Source organism: Antennarius striatus, chromosome 10, assembly GCF_040054535.1.
Source record: "Antennarius striatus isolate MH-2024 chromosome 10, ASM4005453v1, whole genome shotgun sequence".
Classification (NCBI taxonomy): domain Eukaryota; kingdom Metazoa; phylum Chordata; class Actinopteri; order Lophiiformes; family Antennariidae; genus Antennarius; species Antennarius striatus.
Window position 1 is genome coordinate 2,537,948 of NC_090785.1, and position 14,679 is coordinate 2,552,626.

At 41.2% G+C, this 14,679-nt stretch overlaps 1 protein-coding gene across 1 annotated transcript; it reads left to right on the forward strand.

The window, feature by feature from the left end:
* The first annotated feature begins 2,520 nt into the window (after positions 1-2,520).
* On the forward strand, positions 2,521-6,149 carry LOC137603166 (ornithine decarboxylase-like). Its single transcript, XM_068326406.1, has 7 exons — positions 2,521-2,622; positions 2,747-2,920; positions 3,018-3,190; positions 3,284-3,500; positions 5,111-5,191; positions 5,541-5,700; positions 5,989-6,149. Exons 1-7 carry the CDS (start codon positions 2,521-2,523, stop codon positions 6,147-6,149), a joined length of 1,068 nt encoding a protein of 355 aa, XP_068182507.1.
* The last annotated feature ends 8,530 nt before the right edge of the window (positions 6,150-14,679 follow it).

Consider the following 14,679-nt stretch of genomic DNA (forward strand, 5'->3'; position numbering starts at 1 on the left):
ACAGAGCAACAAGCAAACACAGTTTTTCTGGGGAACTAATGTTTGTCACTTGAATAAGTAATGAATCCAGCATTATTTAGCATTAAGGAGTAGTTACATTTATGTTACCTTACATTGATTTACATTTATAAGTTGCATCTCACCCTTTGAGGACAGCCATATGCTGATTTCATCTGCAGTTTCATCTCCACTGACCTTATAGCTGACTTTGATTTTGACTGATGTGGCCCTCGGGGAAAATGGGTTTGACACCCCAGGTTTAAATGAGTACACATTCAGTTAAAATGGCAAAGAACTTCAGTAACTATAGCTCCAGGTCACGCTGGGAGAAATGATGTGTGTGAACTCACGATGCAGGCAGTCAGTCATGTCTTTGAATGCATCAGCATTGCAGTCACTCTGTACTGCTGATGTAACCTGGATACACCTGATGAACTGGTTACATGGCATTTTGTAGCTTTCACTTCAGTTCAATGTGTTACATATAATGATGGGGGTTTTTTTAGATGTTACTTGTACAACCGCTGCCACACTGGACCCCTGAGCTACAGAAACACACACTTATGTGAGCCAGCTCCCACCTGAAAGCTGAAGCCATCAGGCAGCGTCTGCTGCTGTCAGGGTGAGATTGTCTGATTGGTGCGCCAATCTTTGCATGAAAGGCCTGATTAATCTAAACTAAGTAAACCTGAATTGACTGTGCTGACATGGTGGACTACTTCTGATAAATCTAGTGTTGTCAAGAAAGAAAATAGATCAGGAAAAGACTTCGGTTTGAACAGCATTTTTTAACTAAAAAAATTACACAAAATGACATAAACATCATAACATAAAATATACAACAAAATGCTGTGAACGTCACTGATGTTTGTATAACACACGTTTTGAATGACGTGATCTACAGAAGGACCTCTGGGCCAGTTTCTGCATCACTGACATTGCTATTGTGATGGACACATTTGTGACTGGAGGAGGGGCCCCAACAGTGACTTTGAGCAATCTTTGCAAGATTTTCTCAGTTTCCTTAAGAGCTCTCATGACACTGCCAGATGCATGCACAGGTCCACCATCCTGTTTTCCTGGAGAAAAAACAAAACAAAACAACAACTACCGGTAAGGTTTACACATCTAATATGTAGTGTAACGGCTATGACATAGCCTGAAATGTACCCAAATGCAGCTTCTTTGTATGCGGAGACAGAAACATACTCCAGTACTTTTTGTCCCAGAAGTCGGACAAAGTCTGCTGCATGGGAGCTGGACAACAAATGTAAATGATCATCTATGGTCTGAAGGAAAATAACTAATTATTTTAGTAAATGCACTTTTTATATCAATCATTATTGTAGATGCGACTTTCTGGTTTGTACAGATGCTCGTACGTTCATGGCATTTTAAAGTAATCTAAAGTAATATTGATATATTCATTCATTCTTTCTTTCATTAATGATATAAAATAATAATGACACATACACAGTATATGTACAGTGGTACCTCTACTTACGAATGTCTCTACATACCAAATTTTCTACTTACGAAAGTTGTCAGCAGGAAAATATTGCCTCTAGTTACGAAAGAAATTTCAAGTTACGAAAGGTAAAAATATAGTATGGGCTGATACTCGCAGCTCCCAGAGAACGCAACATTCTTATAGCTGCTCTGCCATTGGCTATTACCTAGCATCCTGGCATCCCATTGGCTAAGAGGGACCTCTGTGTGTAACTGGATAGGTGTCCATGCAGCGTCCTCGTCATTCGGCCCTCGACCCATGAGGTGTTCTGATAGTTTTACGTAAATATATTAACTTTTAGAGTATTCACTATGGACGCCAAGAAAGTGACGGAGAAAAGAGGAAAAGAAAAGACCAAGAAAAGAGTTTTTTTGTCCTTACAAACAAAGCAAGAGATGATAGAAAAGCCTGAAAAAAGGATGCGTTTGGTTGATCTCTCCAAAGAATATGGCCGTAATGCATCTACAATCACCACGTTATTAAAACAAGACGAAGTTTAAGGAGTTCAAGGCGTTGCGTGGGTGGTTGGAGAAGTTCAGAAGGAGGACTGGAATTCACTCTGTTGTTCATGGTGGGGCAAGAGGGCATGAACCAAAGAGGGCAAAAAACAATGAGGACAGCAGTTAAAAGGTAAACAACCATCATTTAGGTTTGTTTTTTTACGTTATGCACAACTCTCATTTATTGTGTAATAATCTAATTGTAACATGTATTTGTTACATGTTTTGATGCATTTTTATGCTTTATAAAACATTTATGTCTGAATTTTGTGGGCTTGGAACGGATTAGGGCATTAGCATGGAAAACGCGTCTCAACGTTTTTCAATGTGAAGTAACGAGTATGAAACTGTGTTTGTGAATACCATCAATAGTTATCAGATAGTTACAGACAATAAAATGCTTTCATCCTGATCCAGTCGTATCGTGCAAACTGACATTGGTTTTTTTGTGTGTGTGTTTTTCTCTTCTCATCATCCGCTGCAGCCCCATTAACTACCAACGCATCCAGAATGAGTGGCTTATCTCCTGAGTGTTTTGACATTGGCATTTTGAATGATGGAAGAACTATTCCTGATTTCATAGATGATAAAATAAATGAACTTAGTTTAAAGGTGAGTAACAGAGACACCAGGACACTCTTCTCACCCTAATCTATAATTATATGAATGTGCTGTGAGATATTTGAGATTATATACATTAGAAATTTAAAAATAGATGTTGTCCTTTCTCTTTTAGGACAGCGAAGAGCCATTCATTGTAGCCAGTCTAGATAGTCTGTATATGAAGCACCTCAAGTGGGTCACTAAGTTACCTCGAGTCAAGCCTTTCTATGCAGTTAAGTGCAACAGCACACCGCCAGTTTTGAAGATGCTGAGAGCTCTGGGCATGGGTTTCGATTGTGCAAGCAAGGTCCTGTAATGCATTTAAAAAATAATCTGTTTTTTTTTAAAATTCAAAATATTGTTCTCCTTCCTCATTGCTCATTTTAAACAATTTGTTTTGTCAGGGTGAGATTAAACTGGCCCTGTCCATCGGGATGAACCCCGACAAAATGATATATGCACACACCATCAAACCACCGTCTCACATCAGATATGCCTGCACTCATGGAGTGAATATGATGACTTTTGATAATGAGGATGAACTGCAAAAGATTTCTCTAAATCATGCCAAAGCTAAGTAAGTGAAACACTGCTCATATTTTCATTCTACAATGCATGTGAACTGTTCTTTGAGTTTTATTTCATCCAAACCCTATGAATCATGTTCCAGACTGGTTCTCCGCATTGCAGTGGATGACTCCAAATCTGGGAGGAGACTAAATTTAAAGTTTGGTGCCAGGCTGGAGACAGTTGATAAACTGTTAGAACGTGCTAAAGAACTGAGCTTAGAGGTGATTGGTGTCAGCTTTCATGTTGGCAGCATGTGCTTTGACAGTTTGGCATTCAAGCAGGCCATAGCAGATGCCCGACATGCCTTTGACATTGCGGTAAGTCATTGTCATGACAAGGTAACACTAAAAAAGTACATTTACATTAATAAGTTGTGATGATTTGCAATTAGAGCTTGGCTAAGTCATTATTAGATATAGAAAATTTTGTGTAGCCTTGTCCTGGCACACACATTACACTTGTAATTAGTCCACATACCTCAAAGTGTGATGGCCCTTTTATGGCCTGATCCGATTTGCCAGAGGAGGACCCCACAGGGTTCAGTTCAGGCCGGCCCCTGTTAGTCAGCCGTGCAAAATGCATAACCCTTTCATACATAAAATTATGAGCAGAAAATCTGGACTGGTCTAATAGCCTGGGCAATATGTGATATATACAAAGAAAGCAACACAATAAGAATTTACGTATATATAAGGAATCTGCAGAGTGAAGTCGTTGTTTCCATGGTTTTAACTACAATCACAGTACAGTATAGCATCTGTGGCACCTGTAAAACCTACTGTTACATTATCTGCATATCTTCTTGTACCATAAGCTATAATAAATAGTCTCAGGAGGGATGCCGATACTTCCCTCTCCCCAGACACCCCTTTCAGCTCCTCCGGGGGGATCCCGAGGTGTTGACTGTAGGAACGTAGACTGACTGGTAAATCAAGAGCTTTGCCTTATGACTCAGTTCCTTCTTCACCACGACAGAGAGTGTATACAGCGACTGCATCACTGCAGAAGCTGCACCCATCCGTCTGTCAATCTCACGTTCCATCCTTCCCTCACTCGTGAACAAGACACCAAGACACTTAAAGTCCTCCACTTGGGGCAAAGACTCTCCACATGAACCCTCCACATGAACCCATGAACCCTCGAGAACTCGATGGAGAGTGTAGAGCTGGTCCAGTGTTCCACGACCGGGACCAAAACCACATTGTTCCTCCTGAATCCGCGGTTCGACTATCGGTCTGATCCTCCTCTCCAGTACCCTGGAATACACTTGCTTGTTATGGTTTTGGGTTTGTCTAGACATGCTGTGTGGCCGTTGGTGTTTTCCCTTTTGTTTTTCCTGTCCCTCCAGGGCCTGCAGGACTAGTGTGTGGAGGAGGCTTGAGAATGAGGCACACCATGTTGCAATCAACCTCTGTCAACCATACTATGAAGCTGGTCCTGACTCTCACTACAGTGCCAGATAATTTGTCTTGTTCGGTAGCCCAATCCAGACTCTTAGCGACCTTGTGAATACTTTTTTGTTGACTGCAGTTTGGTACACCTGCCACCACCAGGCTATCTATCTACCTACCTACCTACCTACCTACCTACCTACCTACCTACCTATCTACCGACCTACCTACCTACCTACCTACCTATCATTCATCCGCCCAACGACCACATGACCATATTCGTCGTCGGCCACTTCTCTGAAGTTACGGGTTTTGGGTTCTGACTACATGTGAGAGGCTGGATTTTGCTGACCAAAACTGATTGTAAAAAGCAGCATTACACTTCCAGAATCATTGCAGAGTCACACAAATTTTAGACGGTCTAAAACTATATTATTGCACTGGTTTGAAATCAGACAACAGATCTGTTTATAGTGCATTGAGATGACTTGGTCTGATTTAACTAAGCAGCTGGTCTAACATTTTTATTTTTTCAGAATCTGATGGGCTTCCAGTTAAGTGTCTTGGATATTGGTGGAGGATATTGTGGGAGAGATGACAGTAATAAATTTGATGAGGTAAAAAAAAGAAAAAAGAATACAGAGATAAATATAAGAAAGCTGACATTTTAGCTTCATTTTTTCCATCAGTGGTTGAGTTATTTTTCTTTTGATAAAACCTTTTGCCCTGCAAAATGTCTCAACATTCAGCAACTGATCTCTTCAATACTGTCCACCATGTTTCAGATCAGCTTTATATTTAATTGTTTGTTGCTTGTTTATTCACCGTGCCTTTATGCTAACAAAGAAATTGGATTGTTTATTGTAGTGGGCTAATTATTCCAGTCACAGCCGTGTGTGTGTGTGTGTGTGTGTGTGTGAAATGTGCTTTAAAATTATCTAAATTATCGTGCTTCTGTCTTCCTAGTTTTCAGAAGTCATTAATGCAGCATTAGAAGAATATTTCCCACCTGACAGTGGGGTGAAGGTTATTGCTGAGCCAGGCCAATACTACGTGGAATCATCCTTCACACTGGTGATGAGCGTAGTTGGGAAAAAGACCATTACAGATGATGTGGATGAACAAGGTAGTAAAGCAAACAGTAGAATGTTGCCGATCAGTTATCATACACTAAGTCCCAAAGTTTTCATAATGTGATGGTGTTTTAACTTTGTAAACAAGGTCGGTGATAACAAACGTCAGTTTTCTGGTGGTGCTACATTCTATGAATAGTTAAGTTACTAAAAATACACAATAGGTTCAAAGTGATAATAATACCTTTGCAGATGACTGAAGCATTGAAAAAATGTATTAACAATACACCCTTGCAAGACATTTAAAAACTTTTCTTTCACATTTTTATGTATTTTTCCAGATGATGTGGAAAACAAATGCAACAAAAGAATGATGTACTACATGAATGATGGAGTGTATGGCAGTCTGAGGGCCTGTCTGTATCCCAATTTCAAATTTGAACCACACCTGAAGAGAGTAAATATTAGCCCTTTTGTCCACAGCAACATGCAACAACTGTGACTATATTATGTTATTATTAGTGGTAATATTTTTTTTACTTTTTAAAAAAATAATACCCATAATTTCAAACTCAAAAAGTGAAGACTTTTAAAAAATGTTTCTCTTCCTGCTTTCCTTCTGTCCATCCAACAATCCTAAATTCTACTTCCTCAAACAAACTCACGCTCATTCTACTCCCGTCTGATAGACAACCTTCACCGACTTTCCCCTCTTTCCACATCTTGTTGCCACACCCAGTTACTGCTGATGCTGAATAAAACCAGTGAAGTGATTTATACTACTATAATATACTTGTCAATACATATGAAATTACAGTTAAAGAATAGCATGACATCTTAAAAACTTTATTAAACTTTATGACTCTATACTCCTTTCTTTTCTTACAGGCTATGGAGGACAGTGAGCAGAGATACAAAACTACTTTATGGGGTCCAAGCTGTGACTGTATTGACAAATTAAGTAGCACCTGTTACTTACCTGAGTTGCACATCGGGGATTGGATTATTACTAACAACATGGGCGCCTACTCTACTTCTTTATCCACTGACTTCAATGGGTTTGAAAAAGCATACATTTATTTTGTTGTGACAGCTGAGATTTGGCACACCTTAAACCTGTCTCAAACCTACAACAATAATTAATCTTCTTTCTTCTTTTCCTTTCGGCTTTTCCCTTCAGGGGTCGCCACAGCCAATCAGTGTCCTCCATCTAACCCTGTCTTCTGCATCCTCTTCTCTCACACCAACTACCTTCATGTCCTCTTTCATTACATCCATAAACCTCCTCTTTGGTCTTCCTCTAGGCCTCCTGCCTGGCAGTTCAAAACTCAGCATCCTTCTACCAATATATTCACTATCTCTCCTCTGGACATGTCCAAACCATCTCAGTCTGGCCTCTCTGACTTTATCTCCAAGACCTCTAACATGTGCTGTCCCTCTGATGTACTCATTCCTGATCCTATCCTTCCTGGTCACTCCCAGAGAGAACCTCAGCATCTTCATCTCTGCTACCTCCAGCTCTGTCTCCTGTCTTTTCCTCAGTGACACTGTCTCTAGACCAAACAACATCGCTGGTCTCACCACAGTTTTGTACACCTTTCCTTTCATTTTAGCTGAAACTCTTCTATCACACATCACACCTGACACTTTTCTCCACCCGTTCCATCCTGCCTGGACACGCTTCTTCACCTCTTTTCCACACTCTCCATTGCTCTGGACTGTTGACCCTAAGTACTTAAAATCCTCCACCTTCTTGATCTCTTCTCCCTGTAACCTCACTCTTCCACTTGGGTCCCTCTCATTCACACACATGTACTCTGTCTTACTGCGGCTAACCTTCATTCCTCTCCTTTCCAGGACAAACCTCCACCTCTCTAGCTTCTCCTCCACCTGTTCCCTGCTCTCACTACAGATCACAATGTCATCTGCAAACATCATAGTCCATGGAGATTCCTGTCTAACCTGTCAGCCATAAGCTTTCTCCAGATCTACAAAAACACAATGCAGCTCCTTTTGGCCTTCCAGTTGACATGCTGGAATGTTTTTTTTGGTAATTCTTTGCTAGAGAGACGCTCAGAGAACCTCGGGATGGATTTCCTCACCAACCATGCCCATTTTATAATTGATTAATAAGACCTCTTTTGCAAAAGTTGTTAAATTTATTTTTCACCCCGACCGGAATAAAAGTTCTGTTGAGTTTGACAGAAGGCCAACTGGGTCACACCGGGGCTCTGTGTCCAAACTTCCATCTAACAAATACTAACACTAAAGTTTTTGGGGGGTTTTTCAGAATTTTCTCGCCTCTCTTTCGAGGCAAATAATCGACTTGCTACTGCTATGTTTATGATATGATGGTGATGTTGTACACATGCATGCATGTAACAGTCATTGGATTGGCTGCAAGAAGAATCTCAATGAAGTCCTTTCAGCCAAAGGGCGCAAAACTAGTTATTAGGAGGAAGGGTGTCCAACTTCTTTCTTCATTAAAAGAAGCATTTTTGTTCATTTCTTTTGTTTGATGAGTAAAACAATGTCAATTTTTGTTGTTTAATTGCAATAAAATCACTGTCTTTTCCAGAAATTAACAAAAGATCATACATTGATTTGCAAAAATAAAAAGCTAATTATTTAATAGGGTGTCCTAGTTTTTTTTCCGGATGCCTGTATATTCTAACTTATAAAGGGCAGAGCACGTATGTACGCATAAATGCAAACACACATTTGCCTTGCTTAATGGCACTGCTCAGGAGGTGAACTGGCACCTCTTCAGCTACCAGTTCACACTCCATACTTATGGTCCACACTGGTCTTTAATCTGCCAGCCTCTGGTCCACAAGCCAAAACCTAGTGGACTGACCTACTGCCATCCCCAGTTAATTCTCTTACGTACTTTAGTGAAAATATAGGCACAATTTTCCATCCATCAATCCTTTTATAAATAGATCTAATGTACCATTAATGTGTTTTATAAAGTACAATTTACCATTGATAAAAGATAGTGAGACATACACAGAAAGAAAGGGTTTTAAATGTCGGCGATGACAGAAGAAAAGAGTCATTTGTCATTTAAGGTAGATGTAGACCAGGTGGCTGCAAAGGTTAACCAGTTTATTAAGCAAAAAAGGCAAAAGCAAAATGCATATTAATATATATATTAAAAATATATACATATATATATGTATATACACATACATAAATATATACATTATCTATATACACATTAATATATACAGTGTGTGTGTATATATATATATATATATATATATATATATATATATATATATATATATGTCCCTCTCACCCTTGTGGGGTGGTATCTGTGTGTCATCCTCAAGCTCGGGTCCTCTACCAGAGGCCTGGGAGTCTGAGGGTTCTGTCAGTATCTTAGCTGTTCCTAGGACTGCGCTCTTCTGGACTGAGGCTTCAGATGTTGTTCCAGGAATCTGCTGGAGCCACTCTTCCAGTTTGGGGGTCACTGCCCCAAGTGCTCCTACTACCAGGGGGACCACATTAACCTTGACCTTCCACATCTGTTCCAGCTGTTCTTTCAACCCTTGGTACTTCTCAATCTTTTCGTGTTCCTTCTTCCTGATGTTGGCATCAGCTGGAATCACCACATCTATCACCCCTGCTGTCTTCTGCTCTTTGTCCATCACCACTATGTCCGGTTTGTTAGCCAGTAGCTGTTTGTCGGTCTGGAAGCTGAAGTCCCACAGGATCTTAGCCTTGTCATTCTCAACCACCTTTGGTGGTATGTCCCATTGGGATTTGGGTACTTCTAGTCCATACTGGGTACAGATGTTCCTGTACACTATCACAGGTACTTGGTTGTGCCTTTCCATGTATGCTGAGCTGGCGAGCATCTTACACCCTGCTACCACATGCTGGACTGACTCTGGGGCTTCTTTACATAGCCTGCACCTTGGGTCAGATCTACTGTGGTAGATACTGGCCTCTATTGCCCTTGTACTTAGGGCCTGTTCTTGTGCTGCCATGATCAGTGCCTCTGTGCTGTCTGTCAGTCCAGCTTTATTCAGCCATTGGTAGGTCTTCTTGATATCAGCCACTTCCTCTATCTGACGGTGGTACATGCCTTGTAGGGGCTTGTCCCTCCATGTTGTCTCCTCCTCCTCTTCTTCCTCCTCAGGTCTATATATATATATATATACACAGTATATTATATATATATATATATAGAAATGTCACAGCTGGCGGAATATGGACCAAGTGCAGGACACCAAGAGTGAATCTTCCACCCATGATTTAATGACAAACACAAAAAAAAATCTCCAGACAGAACAAATCACAAAATTAGGACAGACCAACAGGATTCAAACTTGAGAAAAATGAACCAGCACCAGGCTGTGACAAAAACCTGGCTTACAAAGCCTCATCACAATAACACCAACGATGTTCAGGTGTGAACCATCAGAACGGTGTGGATGAGCTTCAGGTGTGGAGCCGTGGCTCCACCCACTAGCTTGGCCTCTCCCTGGCACACAGCAGCACTGCCACGCTGAACCGTGATATATATATATATATAAATATATATAAATATAAATAAAATAAATATATATATATATAAATAAAATAAGACAAATATAAAAGACAAACACAGGATCAATTTACCAGTTGGATGGTGATCAATGTCGCAACACGATCACCAAAACAACCCCGGGCCTTTTTTTTTTCCTTCTTAATGAACAGTTCCGTCAACCAGAATGAAGTGGATATAAATGAAAACAAATCGCAGTGCAAAATAGTAAGTAGTTAGAAACAGATTCATGTCTGTGATTTATGGCCACATACATTCCTCCCTGATCAGACACGGTGGTGATTCTGGAAGCCCACAGTCTGCTCAGAGTGATCATTAGTGCGTTTGTATCCCAGTACAACACTGGTGGTTTGGACTTTGAGCTGAGTCCATGCTAGATATTCACCGCTAATCACATGCAGACATTAAGCAGCTCTTTCATTGACCCCAGAATCAAGATTGTTCACTCTGAAAAAATTATAGCGATGACTTTAAGTTCCCGATGCCTTAGCCTAAACAGTGACGTCATCATCATGAGCATTTACAAGGAAATCATCTGTTCTTTGTCACAGTTGGCTTCAATTTAAAGGCTTCAGATCAGCGCTACAGGCCATAATGTGGGGGCTAAAGATGCTATCCTCTTTACCCCGCTCTGTGGAATGACTTTCATGCTTGGCTGCTGTCCAATTTTATCTCCAGGTGTTGCTAGGCGACAGGAATATCCTCTTGGCAAGTGTATTGTGGGAAATCACAGGACCAATGAATGAATTCTCTGGATGTGTAACTTATTATCTACTATCACATGGATCAACGGGAAAGCAAGTCGCTACGGAAACGGGACGTTTGAGGTTTAGCGGTGGCTTCAAATGAGGTGCGAAAAAAATTAAGTAGAACGCAGTTGGGATCAGATGACGCGAAAGGTCACCAAAAGGTCAATCACGGAGAGGCCCAAACGTCTCGCTCGGCCTGCGGGAGTTCAACAGGTAATATTCCAGCTCCGATGAGTAAATTAATAAATTACCTGAGACAATTAAACAGTTCTGATAAACTCGGTTATCACCTGCCAGAAGGGATCCGGTCGCCTCCTCCTCAGCAATAAACGCTCAACACCCCACTGATAACGCTGCTTCTTAATTAAAATAGTTTTTTCTCATCTCTGTTTTCTATTAAAAAAGGTAAAATTCACCGGAGGTGAGATGAATTTATTCAAACGAGGGGAAATGACATCCAACTTTATCAGTTTACAGCCGTCAGTAAAGGTCTGATTGTAAAACACTTTTCTGCTTCCTCACTTATAGTTCCGTTCTGTCGAGTCCTTTAGATATCTTGTTTGGAAAATCAAATCCGAGGGAAATTGAATTCCCAAAAGCTATAAATATCAAGAATCACTCATATGAGCAGAAATGGTCCCCTGCTGACGGGTTTTATTTTCATGGACTGTCTAAAAATATGCTTGTAAAACCAATAATGCCGGGAGCCAAGCTGTGACTGAAGCCTGACGGACGAGTGTTTTTATCCAAACACACGAAACAAACAGCAAACAGCCAATAAATGAAGAAGCTGAGATGGTGTGATTTTTGTCTTGTGTGGATCCGCGCCGGTGGCTCAGGAGGATTATTTCAACTGACAGTACGTCTGCAGCGCGCTGAGAAATAAGCCGTTGGTGCTGTGAAAGAAACTTAATAACCTGTCTGCTTCACTTAAACAGCAGTGAGTTTTGTTTTCAAATGAATCCTTTGTGAAATTTCAATTACGGCATCATAGCTGTAATCTGCCCCTCGGAGGGGACGGAGGAAGTCGCATGGCGGCGCGGCCTATGAATGGTCCGAGCCGTGATTATGACAGAGTTCGATAACGTTGTACTCGTTCGTTATGATTTCTTCCACATCAGTGGCTTTGAGTAAAAAGAATACAGGATGTGACACACAGCAGGTCTTAATGTTGTTGTAATACCCGTTCTCACCGCTGGGGGCGGTGTCGTGCCAAAAAAAAAACCCCCATCAAGGCTAAAACCCTTTTCCGGGCCTTTTCTTCCTTATTGTAAAAGTCAAATCTGCACCAAATCACCAATGAGCCGTCCTGCATGCCTGCTTAAGATGTGTCCTCTTTACTTCATTCTGGTGACTTTCAGGCTCAGCTTTTGTCCAATTTTATCTGGAGGAGTTGCTAGGCGACAGGAGCATCCTCATTACAAGGGTATTCTTGGAAATGACAGGAAGCCAGGAATGAATTCTGCAGATTTCTGACTTCTTTTCTTGAGCCTTCTATTATGATGTGGATCAGTGGAGAAGAAAAGGTGTTCTGCAAATGGTTCATTAGATTCTGAAGCGGAATCATTTCGTGGTTCCAGCTCTCTGTCACATTTCTTTTGTTGTTGATTTTTAAAAAAACAAAAAAACCCACTAGCAAACCTTCAGTATTTTTTTTTTTTCGGTCCATGTGGAAGATGGATTCTATTGAAGTAGATTGTTGTTTGATTTTACCACTTAAAGATGGCAACGCGAGGGAGAGAAGAAATAAAAAAGAAAACACTGTGACATTTCAAAGTATGAGGACTGGCCCTTAAATCTGAAATGTGACACGATATCAATAAAAAGGTTGAGACAATAAAACCACAGCCATCGCCTCCAGATCAAAACAATGTCTTTTAATCCGTTGAAGTGATTCCCAGGAGCGCATGCAGTGCCAGGTGGCGCACGGAGGGAACGTGGGTGGGCTCGGCTAGAAGGTAAAATAAAACAACGATGTGTGCCAAGGATTAAAATATGCTTAGATGCAAATAGTTTATTTAAAACCCTGAATGGATTAAAGAAAAAAATCTAACCCCCTCCCTTCCACAAAAGAACAGAACTATCTGAAAGAGATATAGATGGAACAAACCTAAAGAGAGACAAAAAGAGGAGCGCTTGATCTTGAACGGATTCCCCCGAGTGCATCCATGGATCAACTGCAGACATTGTGTTTTCTCTGCTGTGAAATATTACAGATCGAAACCGCGAGGATGTCTCATCTATCAAAGGGTACGATGAAGGAGGACCTGAGCCCATCTGATTGCTCTACAGAGGTTTTATTGGATAAAAAGCTGGGTAACCATTGATCTGCTTGCTGTACAGTAGCTGCAAAGCTGTGGTGGTGGTGCAGGGGGGGGGGGTGTTCTGTGAAAGCGTCACGACGCTGAGAATTAATGAATCCTCTCAATCATATGAACAGCAAAGACCAACTCACGCTGCAGGGGGTGATGGAAATCTTTATCACCTGCCAGAAGTGATCCTGCACCCACCCCCTTCCCTCTGATAACACCTGGGCGATATAACTGCCCTTTAATTAAAATATATTCCCTCACTGTTTTGTTAAAGAGCACACATTTCATGACAACATCCCGGAATCGACCAGCTTCCTTTTTTAATTTTTTTTTGCCTCAGACAGAAAGACTTGTGGCGTACGATAATTGTTTAGTGCACAGAAAACACATTATATGATCATGAAAGATACATATCTCCTAAATGGTGCAGCTAAATAGATTATATAGGCCCCGGTCTGTGCAGCAGCTAATGGAGGCTGGTGCACAGAGGGGGAAAAAGGCCCTTTAGCTCACCGTGTTTGCATGAAATACTAGCCTTCCAGGTGTTTTCACCCACAGTTCTCACAGAGATGAATCCCTGTTGCACTTAGTAGTCATCCATTTTTAATGCTGCAGCCTCAGCTGGAGAGATGCATGAAGACAAGGGGGCAGGGAGGGGGTGTGGATGACACCGACAAGACGCCTCAGGCTAATGCATGCATGAATGTACATTCTACTGGATGTGGGGGTTTTTTTTTTATACTGTACGCTCAGCATCTTCAGCCGTTATGAATGCCTGCTGTTGTTTTTCCTGGTGAGTCAGGCAGACAGGAAAGTCATTCATGAACTGCATTCTATTTATTGTTCCTCTCATTGGGGGGGATTTCTTTTCTTTTTTTTTTAATGTAGAATCCTGGATGCTGCAGTGAGTGTTCACACAAGTAGCTGCAGCAAAGAACAACAACAACTTCCTGTCTGTTTTTTCAAGCCTCTTCCATGTGTCTGCAAGCAAACCATTCCACACATGGCAGGCAGAGAGAAGGGCCCGGCGGGGCCAAACTATTCAGTCCACTTCAGTGCAAACATGATCCGTTTGAATGGTGAGGCGTAAGCCAAGACATTCTTGTGTGGGCAGAACTCCCTAAACAACCAGGAACAACCGTGGCACTGTGTTTGTCCTTCAGAGACAAAGCTTTAGGTTACAAGAGCAGCATGAGTTTGTCCAGAAGCAAAGGTTAAAGGGACTTTTTTTTTTTTCCCCCCTTACTGTATGCATGAATGCTCCCACATTTAAGTCTGCAGTTACAGCAGGGAGATTCCTCTACATGTGCTTTTACTTAAGCCCCAGTCATTTTTAACTCTTGGACAACTTTTTATAGACGGAGTCAAACCAACAAGAAGAAGAACACGACCCAACGTGGATCCAAATATTTGATA